The 18,912-nt window shown below is 44.5% G+C and overlaps 1 protein-coding gene across 1 annotated transcript in view; it reads right to left on the bottom strand.

Moving 5' to 3' along the window:
- LOC130404646 (uncharacterized) overlaps positions 1 to 18,912 on the bottom strand; it is a 30,307-nt gene that overhangs the window by 1,839 nt on the left and 9,556 nt on the right. The window contains exons 2-7 of the mRNA XM_056609498.1: positions 14,322 to 15,349; positions 9,137 to 9,301; positions 5,692 to 5,854; positions 3,075 to 3,199; positions 2,142 to 2,269; positions 305 to 415 (exon numbers count right to left, since the gene is read on the bottom strand). Of these exons, the coding sequence (XP_056465473.1) occupies positions 316 to 415; positions 2,142 to 2,269; positions 3,075 to 3,199; positions 5,692 to 5,854; positions 9,137 to 9,301; positions 14,322 to 15,349 (1,709 nt within the window). The 3' untranslated portion in view covers positions 305 to 315. The remainder of the gene's footprint in view (positions 1 to 304; positions 416 to 2,141; positions 2,270 to 3,074; positions 3,200 to 5,691; positions 5,855 to 9,136; positions 9,302 to 14,321; positions 15,350 to 18,912) is intronic.

Below are 18,912 nucleotides of genomic sequence, written 5' to 3'. Positions count from 1 at the left end.
ATAAGATGATTTCAACTGTTAAATAATGGTCACTACTATTAGTTAATTAGTTTCTGTAAGCAGTGTCTACAGTTTATCATCAGTTAGTTACCAGTCAGTTTGGTTGGTGGTGTTAGGGGTTTGGTGTGTGTGTGTGTGTGTGTGTCTGTGTCTGTGTCTGTGTCTGTCTGTGTCTGTGTCTGTGTCTGTGTCTGTGTGTGTGTGTGTGTGTGTGTGTGTGTGTGTGTGTGTGTGTGTGTGTGTGTGTGTGTGTGTGTGTGTGTGTGTGTGCGTGTGTGTGTATGTGGCAGGTGGAAAGCCCTACCTCTGTCATCCCTACTGAAGCCAGCTAAGGTCCAGTTGGTCCTGGTGACCCAGGGTGATCATGGAGTTCCGGTTCCTGCTCCTGGGAAGGTCCACCGGCCCCAGATCAGGCCTTTAGAGGGGAAAACGCATTGTATTGCTGAAGGCATTTTCATCGGATTCCTAATCTAGAATTCAGTTTATTCCTGAGAGGAGTGCTCTTGCTCTCGGTAAATGAGCGCTGGCTGGTTGCCATATCTTTCCAGACCCCAGCGTTTTAAATCCACAGAGGAATCCTAGGAATACCTCAACCCTGACACCCCTGCCTCCCCCCTGTTCCCCACGGGCCGATGCCAAGATCCTTTAGCGAGAGGTACCCCGCTCACATCAGGAGAAATAAACGGAGAAGCGAGGGGCCAAAGTCGGATCTCTCTTTACTTGTTTCTCTCTCCTCAAACTCCTACGAGAATCCTGTCTTCAACTTCTTAAAACCACAAAAAAGTTGCATTTGTCTGTTGACACATCTGCCACGTATAATCAGTTGAGGGCTCAGGAATTTCAGTTGGCCTATCCAACGCCAGCAAACCGTCACTTGTCGTTCAGCATCGGCCACCGCTGTCAACACTTTTGACCCCCAAAACAACCCCAAAGGCCTTTGTTTTCCCTCCTTCCCCTGCTCTCCCTGCTTTGCTGCGACCACGCTGGCTGTTATTCAATAGAGTCAAATAACTTGCATTCCATCACTTCTTTTTTAAATGCCTTGTTTTGTTCGGCAAGCGGAGGAGGTAAGCACAGCTCCTTTTCAACACTTATGAGTTGGTGCCATTTCAGCTTTACAGATTAACCAGAGAGTACAAGTACAATGCACTCAGTGTACCGTAGTGCGGCATGGAGTTGTAAAAAAAGGCTCCCATCGGCTCCAATTGTCAAGCACAAGGCTTTCATTTTGTTATTATGATTGTACATTTGTTTGGATAATATTCTAATTTCCAAACAAAATAGAACATTAAGGTTATGATAATCTTCCTACTGCAGGAATACATTACCTCATTTTATTTGTAATCTCTTCTACTCATATTTATGATTGCTACGGTTACATAATGAGTGGGTAGTCTTTACTCTTTTTCAAAAGTCACTAGGACTTCTGCTAGTTTTCAAGAGGCTCCTTGTTACCGAACTACAAATGAAACCTACCACCTGTTATCAGCGGAGGGAGACATTCCGGGGAACAGTATCACACCAGCACAGGTTTGGACGGTACCTCACTTGTACAGATGGGGGCAGTACCTCACCTGTACAGCTGGGGGCAGTACCTCACCTGTACAGACGGGGGCAGTACCTCACCTGTAAAGCTGGGGGCAGTACCTCACCTGTACAGCTGGGAGCTGTACCTCACCTGTACAGATGGGGGCAGTACCTCACCTGCACAGCTGGGGGCAGTACCTCACCTGTACAGCTGGGGGCAGTACCTCACCTGTACAGCTGGGGGCAGTACCTCACCTGTACAGCTGGGGGCAGTACCTCACCTGTACAGCTGGGGGCAGTACCTCAGCTGTACAGATGGGGCAGTACCTCACCTGTACAGCTGGGGGCAGTACCTCGCCTGTACAGGGGCAGTACCTCACCTGTACAGATGGGGGCAGTACCTCACCTGTACAGCTGGGAGCAGTACCTCACCTGTACATATGGGGGCAGGACCTCACCTGTACAGTTTGGGGCAATACCTCACCTGCACATATGGGGCCAGTACCTCACCTGTACATATGGGGGCAGTACCTCACCTGTACATATGGGGGCAGTACCTCAACGGTACATATGGGGGCAGTACCTCACCTATGGAGATAGGGGCAGTACCTTACCTGTACAGCTGGGGGCAGGACATCTTCAGTGACGTCGGTGACAGTCCCAGTCGGCTGCTGCTGGAGTTCCTGAGCTTGGCTCTCCTCACAAGGTCTTTGACTCGTCCCCATGTGTAGTTCTCACTCAGCTGTACATACACACACAAGCACACACACACAGATTTAATTTCCTGCTTTTGATTTGGTGATGTCAGGTAAAATACTATCTGGGCGTCTGGTCTCCACGTGGAAAAAACAGAGGGCTGAAAAATACCATAACAGACAGACAAGAAAAGGAAGCTAATTTATATATTTTAGTGGAGCGTAGTTCATTAAATATGTTAAATGTGTATGGGAAGATATCCTCTCCCTCTTTCACTCCCTCTATAAAGTATATGTAATAAATAGTGCTACTTCACTATTTCTTTATTTTCCTTAATGACCTAAATACCTAATTATCATGTCATCCTACGCAGGTCATCCTTAAGCATACTTATCTTATCACCTGTATCTTAACAGATATTATTGTATGCTGTGTGTGCCCCTGCACCGCTTCTCTGAATATCCATCCATCCAGACAACCATCCACTTTTCCATCCACCCATGAACCCATTTAACCATTCGTCCATTATTCCAGCTGTCCATCTGTCTTGTTCATCCATCCACCCATCCTCCATCCATCCATCCAACCACACAACCATCCATCCATCCATTCACCCAACCATCTGCCAACCATCCATCCGTTCACCCAACCATCCATGCATCAAACTATCCTGCCACCGACCCCCTCCTATTCATCCATCTTTTCATCCATCCATCCGCAGCCATTCATCCATCCATCCACCTGACCTTCACTGATCCATCCACCTGACCTGGATCCGTATGTGGTGTCCTATGTGTGTGATGGTGTGTTTTTAGAGTGCAGTGGTCCTCAGTGTTGGGACCAGGACTTACCCGTCTCTGGGGGACAGGGGGTCCTCCCTCTGCCCCTGGGTCACAGAGGAAGCGGGTCTCTCCCTCGGTGTAGCTCCTGCGGTTTTGGCCCCGCCTCCATAGGGGCACGGGGCCAAGGGCCCTGCCTGTGTGACAGAGAAAGAGAGAGAGAGAGAGAGAGAGAGAGAGAGAGAGAGAGAGAGAGAGAGAGAGAGAGAGAGAGAGAGAGAGAGAGAGAGAGAGAGAGAGAGAGAGAGAGAGAGAGAGAGAGGAGAGAGATCAGAGGGAGAGAGAGAGAGAGAGAGAGAGAGAGAGAGAGAGATCAGAGGGAGAGAGAGAGAGAGAGAGAGAGAGAGAGAGAGAGAGAGAGAGAGAGAGAGAGAGAGAGGGAGAGATAGATCAGAGGGACAGGAAGTCAGCATCCGTCGCCTCAGGACCGGGGACAGAGGCGTGTGGTTTATATTAAGCGTTGAGCCTCACTGGGTTTTCAGGGGATTTCAGGGGAGTGTGTTTTCAGCCATAAGCCTCACGTTTTCTATGAAATCAAAATGTCTTATAAAATTCTTGGGATTTTATAAGACATATATATATATATATATATATATATATATATATATATATATATATATATATATATAAACATTACACATATATATGAAATCTAGAAATTTTACTATATATTTAACTATATTATCACACAATATGAATTGACAGATTTAATCAATTTCATTTTTATTCAGCCACTAGGCTAAGAAGGCGAGTGATTTGTTTATGTCTGCAATCTGTTGAGTAAAACACACAGAAAGCATGAATAAGTGAATTTAAAACAAGAAGTTATATTGTTGATTTAGTGCTTTTAACTAAATCTGTTTTTCCATTGTATATGTTTGCATGTTTGTGAGTTTGCGTGGGCACACGTTTGAGTGCACTCCCTAAAACGTGAGAATGTGTGTGCGTGGTGTGTATATGTTAGTGTATGTGTCTGTTTGTGAGTATGTGTATGAGTGTGTGTTTTTGCATGCACATGTTAGTACTCAGTGCAGGATTGTGTGAGTGGGAGTAGAGAGTATTTTGACAAACGGTGATGTAAATCAGTGTCCCAGAAGACCTCCCAACACAGACACACAAACACACACACACACCATGCTTCCTCTCTTATCACGGTCTGACCATGTGACCACAGCCTCCATGTTGTTCTACGGTCCACATGGGACATGTTGGGACCCTTTCGTTATGTTGGTGTCTCTTTAAACCTAACCCTAACCCTAGGTTATTATTTCACTACAACCATCACTTTTGTTGATTCTGGTTAGACAAGAAATAATCTGGTTTGATTGATCTCTTTTCATTAGATTCTTGAGATTGTTGAAAAGGATACAAATAAAATGTAATTCATACAGAAGAGATGACTAGAATATAAGGTTCATGATGCAGGTTTAATAGTAGTTGTTGTTTATATACGAAACAAAATGAACACTACCTTCTGTATTCATTCCTATAATTTTCCTTTTTTTGTGAATATCTTTTTGTCTGAAGTAATTTTGGTTGTTTTCTATCTTTTTTGTAACCATAATATATTCAAAAATCTACAGGTTTTAACAATTTCCAGGCTGAATCTCCTGCTTCTTCCTCCACCCTCAGTAATTTTCAAAACCCAGGATCGAGTCTCAGAGGAAATGGAGGAATTCCAGCGTTCCCGGGAATCTGTACGTTCCATGTTTCGTAAGTAGAATACCAGGAATTCCGCTCAACCCGAAACACACACGCTTTCGGTGATGGGGCCACCAAAATATGTCAAACCCAACCGCCACACACACACGCACGCACGCACACACACACACACACACACACACACACACACACACACACACACACACACACACACACACACACACACACACACACACACACACACACACACACACACGAGAGTCTCCCTAAAAATACCAAGAAAACCGAGCCAGCATAGTGCACACGTTGCTGCGCCATGTGCCTAGCGACGCAGAAGGTGAACATTAAAACACCTGGACAGAGAGAGGGAGAGGAAGGGGTGACCAATAGGTCACCCGTTTTTGTGAAACCCAAGGGTACAGTGAAAAGCCCCCTCTTTTTCCCAAACAAACCCGGGCAGATCCATTTCTTGAAAGAAAGACAAAAAAGCTTGCTAGAGAAACATTGAGTGTAACGCTTGGTAATGTGTGTGTGTTGACGTGTCCCTCTGGAACAGGTTATGAAACTCTGAGTGGACACACAGGATGGTGTGGAGGTGGAGTCCCACATGGAACGCTTTGAGAACCTCCACTTTTCCCTTCTTTTCATAGAGGTTTAACTCAAATGTCAAATGTTTTCTGATGAAAGAAAAAGAGCTCTCTTTAGTCGTTATACGGCTACCCATTCCACACCTTTTGCCCTCAAAGATGGCCCTGGAAGTATCTGGTAAGTTTGAGTTATTCCTTGTCCCTTTCCAGGGGTAAGTGTAAAGATATTATGTATCATAAACTAATCAATTGAATATTATTGTATCGCTTTTAATTTACAGAAAAGATTTACAATTTGACTCTATTCGATTTTTCCGGGGCAGAGAAAACTACTTAATGGTATGCATTTTTAATTAATTGTATTCATTTCTAGAATGTACCATTTCCGTCCGAGAGCGGGGGCCGGCGGGTGACCTCGTGGATAGTTGACAGGTCCGACAAGGTTCCGCTCAGTGACAGGAAGTCGTTCCTCTGGAGTCTTTTAGGTGGTTCCTGATGGGCCAGCCCGGCAGCTCCACAAGTACAGTGGTGCTGGAAGAACTCCTAGTGGTAGAGAGACACAGAGAGGGAAAGAGAGAGTGAGATACAGGTGACCTTCTACAACTCTTGATTTGAAAGGGTAACTTAACAGTAAAAGGGTCAACAAGCATGTCTCCATTTGCTCAAATTGTCCATTTATGATAGTTGCAATAGCTGCTATTTATTAAAAAATAATGACACAATCTAATAATAATTGTAAATTTTATATAATATTTCGATGTGATAATGATTGTAATAACTGATAAGGGGGCACGAGTCGAGTGCAGTGGCTATAGTGGCAGCAGAAGAGTGCTGGTTGTCCACAGCCACAGAAGTGTCTGCTAAATGACTGAATATGCGAACATGATATAAATAGTTTTGTATTGAACAGATGTTTGAGCTTATGTGTGGTGCAAGTGCACGTGTTAGCAGGTGTGTGTCCACCACTGTTTGTGGTCCCGAGATTTACTCCTTCCTTAGTTAGCGAGACAATAGAGGATGACAACATCACTCTGGCTCACAGTCAGCCCGCAGATCATACTTATGAACCGCAAGGACAATAGCACACTTCCATATGTGCAACAGCAACAATAGTCTGATTCCAATGACAGCCCAAAGTCAGGATTCAGGACAGCTTACCACATACAAGCTATAAGGTTTAGTGTTAAGGTTGAAGGTCAGTGTGAAGGCACCTTGCCTACACGCTACACACACTCGACACCATTAAATAAAAAACAACCTTTTCAGCCGCTAAGCTCGTTTCCAGACTTATTAGTCACCTTTTCAACAACACATGCCAAGAAACTAGCGATAACATCTATCAGGGTAACTTCCCTCTCCACAGCTGAATCAATGTTGTGATGACGTCAAGTGGTCCACGTCGGCAGGCTTAACATCTCACACTGTAATACCATAACATGTTTCCTGTTCTCCCCCTCATACAAAAGCTTTCAACGGGCCAGCGATCACACAGCTGGCTCGCATGATTGCTCCCTTTCAGGCCGATCAGATCAAATCCCAGAAGGATCAAATCCTAGTCCCTGCTTCTCCTTTTGTCCCATGCTCACATCCCAATTGGGACTTCGAAATATACCGTGACATATATTATGTCACGGTAGTAAGCTTGATAGACGAAGTTGTTTCCTCACACCGTTTAGCGGCGAATCCGTCCCAGATGCTCAGGAGATACCGCTCAGCGTAGCTGGCACAGCAAAGAGCCGATGAACCATTGGAACAACACTTGTTAACGGGCTCCCCTCCCCAACAATCATCTCCACAGCCTCCCTTTTCTGAGGTCGTTTGCATCACCTACAGAGGTGTCATTGTTTGAATTTGAAGAAATTCAGTTAGATGGGACACTTTGAAGTCACTCCTTGGTTTGTTAAGAGAGAAGCTCTCCTCCATACGTTCTCCCACAGGAAGACTGTCCTACCCTTGGTTTTCCCAAGTAGTCAAACACCCACATACTGATCCCTTTCCAAAAACCCCCACCTTAAATACCTCGACATGTCTTTTCCTTACAATCCTTACTTCACTCCTTCCTCTTCGTTCCTTCGTCTCCTCCTCCTTCTCTTTTTTATTCTTAATTTTTCTTCCTTCCCTCCATTCGTCCTTCCCTTTGCCCTTCCCTCCCACCTACCCATGCCTGCCTCCCTGGAGGGGTCACCTCCATCAGACTCCAAAAGGGGGTTCCTTCAGCCCCTCAAAAGACCACTCACCCATGGCCTTGCCCCCCTTCCTCCCTATACCACTGTTGAGAGGGGGGGATTAAGGCAATCATCATCAAAGTGTGTTGAGGTCTAGAAGCAGGGGAAGAGCTATTTAAGAGATATTTTGAGTATTTGAATGAGCTAACTTGAGCTCTGGATCCTCCTTTAAAAGGTGCCTGGTTTCGGGGAACTGTTTACTTGTAAAGCTTGCTATTAACAGCAAATTCTGGGGTGAATTGATAATGGCCAGAAACGGCATGTCTGTGTTTCTATATACACATTTGTGAATACACTTGCATACGGTGCATCCGTATGCAACTGGATATATCTTCCTAGTCATCCACACTGCAATAAGGTGTAGGCCTCCATCATCCATACATTGATAGACAGGTGATGCGGTGCCGTAGATTACATTCCTCGGTGGTCCAGAAATGTCCCACAATGTGTGGGAACAGGGCACCATACCTCTCCTCTGTCCAGCTGTGCTCACTATGCTGTGGCTGAACGTGGCCTTAGTGGACCCCTACACACCGAGGGGACCTCAACCCCGTTCAAAGGTCCAGGGTCGGCCCTCCTTTGATCAGTCGTGTGGGTGTGTCTCCACTCCACCACTCTGAATGGCTCGTGGCGGAGTCATGTGGAGAGGCCCAGCAGGACCCCGGGGACAGCAACAGGGGATAGACCCGGTGTGGTCTTAGGGAGGACGGACCTTGTCCCAAAGGGTCTGGATTATAGATCCACCTGGAGCTCGGCATTCCTCACATAACTGGAAAATGACTGTTGTCTATATATGAGTGTTCAGAGCGAGAAACCTCAGAGAAATGGCTGTGTTAATGACCATTTAAAATACTCCATCTACATCGCTCTCTCTCTATAAACACAGCCTCTTATTCTTCTCCAATTCCTCTCGCTCACTTCCTCTCTCTTTAATTTCTTTATTTCAACCCATATTTGAAGGCTTTGAAGTCCTGTCTAAGTTCCTGCTGAGCTCAAACAGAGCTGCAGTTGAAAGCGTTTTCATCCCCTGGGCGCAAAATGCATTTTCCGTTCAGGACAGAATATATTTATAAATGACTATACAATTATACTATCATTGCTTTTTTGCCCAGTAAAAATAGGACAAAAGAAATGAATAGGTGGAATTACTTTTTCCTCATTGTTAAAGTATATTTATTACCATTTGTTTATGTTGAGGGCTCTTTCAATACCTCTGCTGAAATTGAGAAACAATTGTTTATAGATTTCCATTTGGCGGCAGGGGATTTTAATTTAGTCCAGGTTTTCTTTGATTCCAATCTAAACATCTAGATTGTTCCAGATGCTGAGCGAGAGAAAACAAACATACTGTTGCCCTGTTAACACAACTATATCAATAGGCACCCAGAGACAGAGACAGAGGGATCTATGTCCACTTGGAAGCAAAAAACTCACACTGGAATCAGGCTCGAAAACAAGTCAATACTCCCTCTCGCTGGTATCGAAGGGAGGCGTCCACACAGAACAAAACGATGTGTTATCGGTGTTTGTGTGCCTGTGCATGTTTGTGCACGTGTCTGTGAGCGTGTGTGTGTGTGAGTTCCACTCTACCGCTCCATACCTCTCTGGTCTTGGCAGCCCGGCTGGTCTTCTGAACTCCACAGATCTGCTTCTGCAGCCGGAGGTTGGTCTCCTGGAGATGACCGATCTTCTCGATCAGCCGGCAGATGTGCTCCAGGTAGCCCAGGCCCGAGCCTAGAGGGGTGTTAGAGCCAGCCTGCTGGACCTAGAGAGAGCCATGTCAAGAGTTACTATGGCCCTAGAGAAAACCATGTCAAGAGGTACGATTAGAGGCTGTGTTTTGCCGTTAAGCAGAGAGGCCCAACGTTCAACCAGAGGTAGGAGATGGATCCTAATGGGGAGTTTGACTCTGTGCTTGGGGCGATTCCTGAGTTGATGTGTCTGCACTTTAAAATGTTTGTGTGTAATTGTATAACAATTTGTAATGGGTTTAGACACATTCCTTGGATCAGATACACAACTTCTGCTGAGGAGCTGGTGTGCGTTGACCCAAAGCAGATTATGCGTACGAGTGAAACATGTTAAGCATACATGCAAGAATATTAGTAGTAACTAGTACAGTGTATTACTCGTACTGTACAAACTATCACAAAGATTAAGCAGACTGTGAAAGGACTGCAGGATTCAAACCCAATACTCTCCTTGTTGTCTCTTTTACGCATGTTTGAAGTAAGTTCCACACAATGTGAATGCTTTTAATATCTGGTATCAGTTTGACAGCGTGTAAAAGCATTCCACTGGCCCAGCGGCGGCTTGTCTCTGTAAATCTGCACTAACACTGAGCAGAAATGAAACGGGATGACGAAAACCACTCTCTTTATCTGCAGGGCTCTCCTCTTCCTCGCGTTTAATTGCATAATCATCACATACCACAAGCAGAATGTGGGGTTTTAGCAGGGGCTGGTTGATGGATTGTGGGGTCGTGGTTCCCGTTGTAATTAAAGATGCATTATGGGGTACTGTGTACTCAAGCATCCCAGATAGCCCCTGTTAACGTATGTTTCACGGTCCCCGACAGGAACGTTGTTATGATTATTAAAGCTGTAGAGCTGAGATAAAGATAAGATAGAAGATATGGAAAGACTGGGTTTACCGTTGTTAACACTAACTGGCAGGCGATCGCTGTGGCATGAGAGGCCTGCTGCTTGGAAACCAGGCAGTCGAGACTGTGAAATTTTATTTGGATGGAATTTTTGTAGAATGTTAAGCGTACAAAGTAAACCGTTAAGAAATCACTGGGCGGGGGGGGGGGTTTACGTGATATCCGCGGCCTGACGCACCTTGGCCCGGGAGGTGCAGATGTTCACGTTTTAGTGTGGAAACCAAAAAAAAGCATTCCGAGAAGGTCATTTTCGACCAAATATTTACACAATCGTCAACATTCCAAAAAGTGTCCCAACAAAAGCAGGATGCGAGATCAGGTTGGGGGCCTCCTCACCCGCCCCCCCCCCCCCCCCCCCCCCCCACCACCACCACCACCACCCCTCTTCCGAAGCCCCCTTTCCCGTGCCACTGACCGCAAAAAAAAAACATGGCTGGGAACCAAACAATGGGACACTGGAGCCTAACTCATGTCACTGGTTTCCTGTGAGGTAGGATGACGTGGTTGCACTACACGTTTAAGCATCAAGTATTTCCCCTGAATTATTTTCTCTTTCTGAGGACGTTTTTCTTGCAAATGCTTTGAAGATCCATCGTTAGAATGTGTCAGTGTGGTGTCTTGGCGGGGCCGGGTTTGTTTGGGTTGAGTCACAAACTCAGTGAAACACATCCATTCACACAGACAATACAGCATTTCCCTTCTTCCTCTGTGTGTCCCAGGAGGACACTGAAGTAGGAATATGTGGCGGAATGTGAAACTTGTGGGTGGGTTTGATAGTTCACATGAAACCGTCACACCGTTCCAATGGATCGGACATACATCATATCCTCAGATCCAAACAAAGTTTTAACAATGCCTTCAAACAACATTTGACCAAAATGAAACTTTTAAATGATACGTATTCGCATCATAGATGCTAATGGCCGATAATATATATAGCTTGTATTTGTAAAGCAGTATCCATAGTTGTTTTACATATTCGCAGCATAGGCCTACATGCTAATGGTCGATAATACAGACTATATTTGAAAAGCAGTATCCATAGTTGTATTATGTATTCGCTGCATACATGCTAATGGGCGAAAATACAGCTTGCATTTTGTACAACAGTATTCAGTTGTATTACGTTTTCGCTGCATAAATGCTGATGTGCAAGAATACAGCTTGCATTTGTAAAGCAGTATCCATAGTTGTATAATTCTTCAACCTTCCACAATAAATCAAGTGATGGAAAAGTCCCAAGCACCTGCGAGCGTGTGAGATCCCAGAATAACAGTGAAGATCTCATGGAAACAAACATGGCCTCCATCTCTGGCCTCCACTGCAATGTTTCCACCTCTCTCTTCCTCAGGGCTGCTTCCCGAACTTTCTTCCAGAAAACATGACAGGGATGGAAAGGAATGAGGCGCCAGATGTGGGGTGAGCGAAGTGATAGCGATAGAGGGAAAGGTGCTTTGGATCGCCTGGCCCGGATCGTCTTCCTGTGGTCTCCTGTGTGCGTACCCTGAGGTATGTCTTTCACCAGGTCACTGTTCAGAGTTGATTCACTCGCCCCTGCCTTGCTCTGGGTCTAGCTAATGTTCTGTTTAGCCAGTAATTCACTTTGAACCACATACCAAAAGGTCTGCATTAAGTTATTATGTAAATGTGTTATACATTTCAGTTGGAAAAATATCTGATCGTCATTTGTGATGTTAGTTAAAAGGTTTGTTACATTTTTTGCATTTGGATAGCAGTAAAACATGTATTTGTGGCATGAAAGGAGATTCACATAAACGATTCAGTTTGAGATAAACCTACTGGTTATTTCTCTTTTTACAACAATTTTTGGACTCAAGTTTGGAAGAACGGCCGCACTCTATGTCTTTTAAATGAATGGCACTTCAAACAAGCCCATGGTGAGCGAAATTAATCGCACATTAATCTCACATGCCTGCAATTAACTGTGAACACTCATGCGCTACAGCTGAGGAATTTCTCAGAGGCCATTGCGCGGTTTTCAACGAAGCATCAGGGTGTTCCAGGTTTTACCGCTCAGTGCTGATGAGGAAAGTATGCTTTGAATTCACTCCATAGATATAGAGAACATGATATCAGACAACATATAAACAATCCCACATGAATGACATCGCTGGCAGACAAATATTAATACTTCTGCAATTAACTGGAAAAACCCAACAACTACAGTTACATATCTACAGCGAGGCATATTTATTTTTATTTTTGGACTAACAAGCTACAGTTAAGCCTGTGTGTGTGTGTCCCTACCATTATATACCTCTTCCATGCACCACAGACTTTAATTACCAGCAAAAGCAGCTAAAAGGAATTACATTATTGGCAAGGGTGACAAGTGACGACAACCAAGATGTGTACGACTGTACCTCCTCTGTCAGCGACGGACCTCCTAAACCAAACTGCGGTGGGCCCCAGAGAACGCAAAAACAAAAGGAAAACCCCTCGCCACTCTCTCCTTTCCCCGCAGGAGCCCTCCGCAGCCTATCAAAGGCCCTTTATCTGGCTAGATATGTGAGTAATTTGAGCTATTTGACACCTGTTTGATGCATCCAGGTAGGCCCGCAAGTTTTGAGGGGCCCCCGTGGGAGAATAGGCCGGCCCTCAGATGAGAGAGGGGCCGGCGGTCGGTGACAATATCTACCGAGCAATCTGCGCTCCCTCAACACAGATGAACAGGTGCTGCGTGACATGGGGGTAGGGGGTGGGGGGGGGGGAGGTAGAGAAAAAAACATTCTCTTGTACTGTAAAGAGTGGCGGACCTCTGCACCCCCCCCCCCCCCCCCCCCCCCCCCATCCGCCCCTGTGCTCTCGTGTGGTTTAGGGTTTTCCTGACGGGCGCAGAGATATACAAGCCCTGGCCGGTCCCTTGAAAAGGTTGCTTTGAACGTCACATAGTTGTGGAGGACGGGAGGAAAGAGAGGGGCGGAAAGGTGGTCAGATACCTGGGAGCTGTGATTCCGACGTCGAGGAAGATGTTTCTAGAAGATGTTAGAGTGAAAGGTGAAGAAATGTACTGTACCTGTGATCTCTGCCCTGGAAACATGGATTGGATTCATTGCTCCGTTTTCTTTCTTCTTTTTTTTTCAATGACTGAAGAAGAACATTGTTTGTGCTGGGAAATTGGCTGAAGTTCATGGAAGTAACGGTTGGGTCTACCTTCACTGTGGCATTTTGACCCATTAATAAACCAAAAAGGTTTCGCCCCCCCCCCGCCGCTCCAGAGATCCAGAAATCAAAATCGGTCAAATAAATAACTATGTTAAGCCTATAGTAACATCGCTCACCATCACAATACTTAAATTAATGGATTGTTATTTCTCAATATTGGCACATTTCTGCATTAAGAATGATCATTATATGTATTCCACAATTCCACTCTATTTTTGTTATACATTGCTACTCTTTTTTTTTGTTGCAATTTGAGAACCAGGTCAGGTGATGAAAGGGAGGGGGGGATAGGTTTCCCGGTGGTTATGACAGGTGTGCAGCTCACACACCTGTCAGCTGCTCTTTCAGATGATTCTCTGTTTTCACTTTCTCAAGCTGAAGAAGTCCATCTCTTTGATCCCCTGAAAATGAACGTTGCCTTCATACTTACCAGGAACTCTTTAGCAAGTGCACGGTTGAAGTCAATAGATTAGACTGTCAAACGTATTTTAAATCACTTCTGCCGATATTTTATTATTGGGGTCTTAGCTTTTTGTTTGGCATGTTGTAAATTAAGGTTTTTCTTGAAAAGTATTGTTACATTTATTTTCGTTACGATACGACTTTTCTAAAGCTTTTAAACTCTGCAGATAAGGCTGTCAAAGAAATTTTATAAGGAATTGCCATTTGAAGAAATTTATCTAAGAGGGTTTTAAATAGGGCTGTACATTGTATGTATTACTTAATTTCTATGCCTCCGCAACCATGATGAAAATTAGTTGTTTACCGTGACCGAGTTGAGATGCCGTAATTAAGGGGGGCGGGGGTGATAATTACAGATAATGACAGGACGTCGTAAATCTCCTGGTGACATGGTGACATGACATGGTCTTCTAGAAGAACTTGAACACATCTTCTAGCAGAGCCTGAACATGTCACTTATTCATAAGTCTCTTACCTCGCTGAGTCGGCAGCACTCATCCATGTAGTCCTCAAGGCTGTCACTCGTACTGCTCTTCCTCAGGGCTGATGTCGACGGAAGGAACACATCTTCCTCCTCCTTGCCTTCTTGGATCTCAGTATTGGGCTGTTCCCTTGGCCCCTCCTCCTCCTCCTCCTCCTCCTCCTCAACCGCCACTTGAGGTTCAGAAGTCACAACCTGAGCCACGGAATCTGGAGATCTTTCAAGAACATCTACATAACAGGCCTCCAACGGGTCCTCCATTACAGTCATGTCCGTCAGCTCCATGCAAAAACTAACTCCCTCCTCTGTCATTGTTGATTGGAGGAGGGTGTCCTCAAGGACACCGCCAATGTCCTCAACGTCATGGCCATTGTCCTCAATGCCGTCGCCATCGTTGCTGCCAACGTTGTCAACAACGTCATCGCCAACATTGCTGCTAACGTCGTCGACAACGTCGTCAACAACGTCGTCGACAACGTCGTCAACAATGTCGTCAACAACGTCGTCACCAACGGTGTCACCAACATCCTCGCAAACGTCCTTTCCATCAGCGTCCTTGGTTTGTTTCTCCTCTGACTCAGCCGTTGTGCTCGACGATACCCGCTCATCGGAAACTGGGGCTGAAGCTTTAAGGTGGCAGGAGTCGCAGGAAGACTCTCGGCTGTGCACCACGAAGCTCTGCTCCGAGCCCGTCGGAGTGGATGGGGAGTTGGCGCCGCTGGGGAGCTCCACTCCCGAGTCCTCCGACTCAAACTTGTACAGCCGGGGCAGCTGGGAGTCTGAGAATATGGCGCACAGGTAGTTGGGAGCGGTCTCCTCCGAACGTGATCCAGGGCCTTCGTTGGCGCGAGAGTTCTCCTCTGTGGTTCTGTTCGGCTCCGAGGCCTCTTGCTCGCAGACGGACACAGAGCAGGAGGAGTTGGAGAAGGAATCTTCCGAAACAAGGAGCTTCTCGCTGAAGTTCTGGAAGACCTTCATTTTGGTGAGGACTACCTCGCTGTCCAGTACCATGTCCCCTTTACCTGGAAGACAGAGAAGGATAAAAACACATTAGATATTGAACACAGCAAGAAGACTCTCTCTGGGAGTGCAACAGGTCATTGCACTTATCTACTTGAATCAACTCTAATTTGTGGCAGGTGTTGTTAGTTACCATATAAGCTAACATTGCCCAATGACATCATCCAATAGTGATTTGTCTTCTCCTTTATTGCAGTGCAATTCGATGATTGCTCTTTAATTAGGCAATTTAAATTTCAATTAAAGGTAATTTCAAGTCCTGCCTAGAAGTTCCTGTTTGGATGTTGAAATATTTAAAACAATATTCTCTTGTTTGCCTGTTGAGGGAATGGGGAATATACTTGGGCCTTTTGGACCTCCCTTTATGTGAAGCATACTTCAGCTGAAGGTAATTTTTTTGGGAGGGAGTTCTTCAGACCGTGAATGACATACAGGCAGGGTCTAAATATGCATAAACTGACAGACAAATATTCCATACCTAAAGTCTTCGGCTTTGCACTTAAACAAGCCTGCATTCTTCAACTCAGGGGGGCTCACAAATGCCATAGGACACACACTGTCTGTCCGTCTGCTCTGAATAACTGTCGAGCTTTGATGTGGCGCTCCATCTAATACCATTACAGGGAGCACTCATATGTGGCCTCTCCTGTTTCCTGCTCAAGGCCATCAGATATGCCTGCCTGTCCCTCACATTTTACACTTTTATGTTCGCTTCAATTACCTTGCTAGCTTTCCAGTCTTTCCCATATACTTTTATTTTCTGCTTTTATGTTATGCAAAGCTAACTTTACATGAAACTAAAATATCACGCTCACTATAGTTCACCGAAAATAAATCAAAACACTTTTCAATCACTACCTTGGTCATTCATTGAATAATTGGTAAATATTATCTTTAACTAGAATAACTTTAAAAATAACGAGCAGTGGTAACTACTAGCCGTAACTAAGCAGCTTAACTAACAGCTAACTGCACATGCAACCTCATGAAAGCGGCTATTTGAGGTGGGGGTAGTTCCCCTGCTGTGAAGTCACACCTGAACAATAGACAAGGTCTGGCATCTTTCTGCCCGCTTGAATCAGATATCTTCCCAAGGCAAATATGAGATTATAAAGCGCTTTGAAGTTGTAAATCCAGAGTTTCTGTTTGCTCTTGAGAGAAACTCAGGCAATGGAAACTGTTCTTTTTTGGATAAAATGGATCTGTGGTCTATTTAGAAAGGAATAGGCAAGCTGTCTTCTTAGTAAAATAGAGAGAATGTACTTTTTATTCAATTATTCTCTAATGTGGACAAGTATATGGAAATGTGTACACATTCAATGGCTTCTTTCTTTGGTGGTTTAGAAGTTGTCATTATGAATGTTGGAGAAGGACAGTTGGAAAAAAACAAAAAAACTGAAATACTATCTACTTGTTTACTCCATGGACGTGTAAGTACAACCGCCATACAGGTCATAGCATAGCAAACAGCATATATCATTAGAATTTATACAATCATTAGAAATCATACAAATAGCATGTGGGGTTTTGGCTTCTCTTTTTATTTTATTTTTTTTACATAGAAACAACACACAGATCCCTGTTTTATTTCACACTGAGGCATTTCGTTTTTTTGAATGCCTTGTTTTGATTTCTGAGGCACCAGTGACTCTTTCCTGTTTGCCATCAGTTTGGGAAAATAAAAGCCCCCTGTTGTGATTGCAATGTTCTGTGATAGGAGAACAGTTCTGCTAAAACAGCGATAGCAGCAGAGCAGGTCTGCTGGAGTGATACCAGCCCTGGACCTGAACCAGGCTATGTCTCTCATCTTTTTATAAACATCAACACCACTGTTTTCGAAAGAGGAGTCAAGCTGTTTGTTCACAGGTGCCAGCCAATGATAAAGTTGTGCTGTTAGATATACACAGATAAGATCAGCAAGTTCTCATAATTTGGGAGGGAATTAAATGGAAAAGACGCCCTTTTTTCAGTGAGGAGAATGTGTGAATGAATGATTTTCACATTGCCGGTAACTTTTGCATCCGTGAAGCCAAAAACTCCTCCTAATATTACGCAAAACTTCCAATAGCAATAAATAATCTGTGCTATGCCTATCAGGTGTATTTTATGTTATTTATTAGCCAAAATACACTGGGACTGTTGTATAGTGGCTTGTGTATAGTGTTGTATATTTCTCATGGATTTGTTTTCTAGAAGTGGGAAAAATCGAAATGCCTGAACTCAGATTTTCAATTTGAAAGCAAACAGAACCAACGGCTATACATAACTCACATGATCTCTGAGCGGAAGCGAAGACGCCCACTTCCTGTTTTCTATGAATGCTGGGAAACAGCTATTAAACCGTTTTCACAGCTTTAGCTCCAGCGACGAAACCAGCCTTGTCTCTAGCTGAGACGCCTTTGTTTCTCCATGTTGACCTCAGAAGGTCCAAGGAGGCACAAACACCCCTGTGATGGCTTTGTTTTTCGTTCTTCTCAATTCTCTTGTGTAATGTGCATGCCCCCAAGTACTGTTTTAACCTGATGATGTCAGCACCTCTCACAGTAATAACACAAACAACGTGATGATGTCGTAAAGACGTGAGTGCATGCACCCACATGCACATTTCTGGTGAGGTAGCATCTTGTAATGACTGCAGTAGATATTGTTTAGACTCGCTGAAAAAGTACCCTACATCTAGAGACACAACTCAACATAGATGTCGAAAAGAATCAAAGAATAAGTAAACCAACCAAACCAGCTATTAACAGACCAACCGAATACAACTACCCAACATATCAACCTGCCAAACAATCAACGAACAATCAGACAAAAAACAAACCGACAACACACGTAGCAATCATCTCACATTGCTTTAGGTTTCTCTTGGCACATCGGTGAGGCATACATCTGTCAACACCCTAACATGAAACCCTGCAACACTTACAGGGTTTAATGTCATGAATACAGATGTAACGCTATAGGTCACGCACAAACTGACGTTTAAGCAAGACATGACTTCATTCCAGTTGTTTCTCACCTGCATTTTGACAGGCCACCCGACACCTGTGACTGTTCTCCCGTAAGACTCATCCCAACACTACAAATCAGGGCGGCCGGAGAAGAGAGGATGCCAGACAATTTCTATCATTAGCAGATGCTTTACTACAAGGTCGGTTCCAAGGGAGACTGAGGCCAATCAAAGCATACGATCAATATCGGAGCGACAAAACATTTAGGTGAATTACTAAGTGTACAATCAATTCATCATAGTGTCATATATCTTTGGGAATTTCAATCAAGGCAATGTGACGTTGGCCGTTTCTAAGTCCCCAATAAGCATAACCATTCTAAATCCCTCAACTATTTTCAATCAACATGAAGTACACATGACCTTACAGCAACATATAGAAACTTAGCAGGCACCCTGGAATATGGGTTATTATCTCCCGTGAGAGAACGAGCACATCGAGTTCAACAGAGGAGAGCGCTGGATCAAATCACCAACACCAGAATGTAGTTCACCAGCTACGCCGGATATGAAATGGAATGAATGGCAAGGAATGTTTTGTCCCCTTTATTAAAT

The sequence above is a fragment of the Gadus chalcogrammus genome, chromosome 15 (assembly GCF_026213295.1).
Source record: "Gadus chalcogrammus isolate NIFS_2021 chromosome 15, NIFS_Gcha_1.0, whole genome shotgun sequence".
NCBI classification, from domain to species: Eukaryota; Metazoa; Chordata; class Actinopteri; order Gadiformes; family Gadidae; genus Gadus; species Gadus chalcogrammus.
The sequence above is the reverse complement of the archived record's forward strand: the minus strand, read 5'-3'. Positions and strand labels throughout refer to the sequence as shown.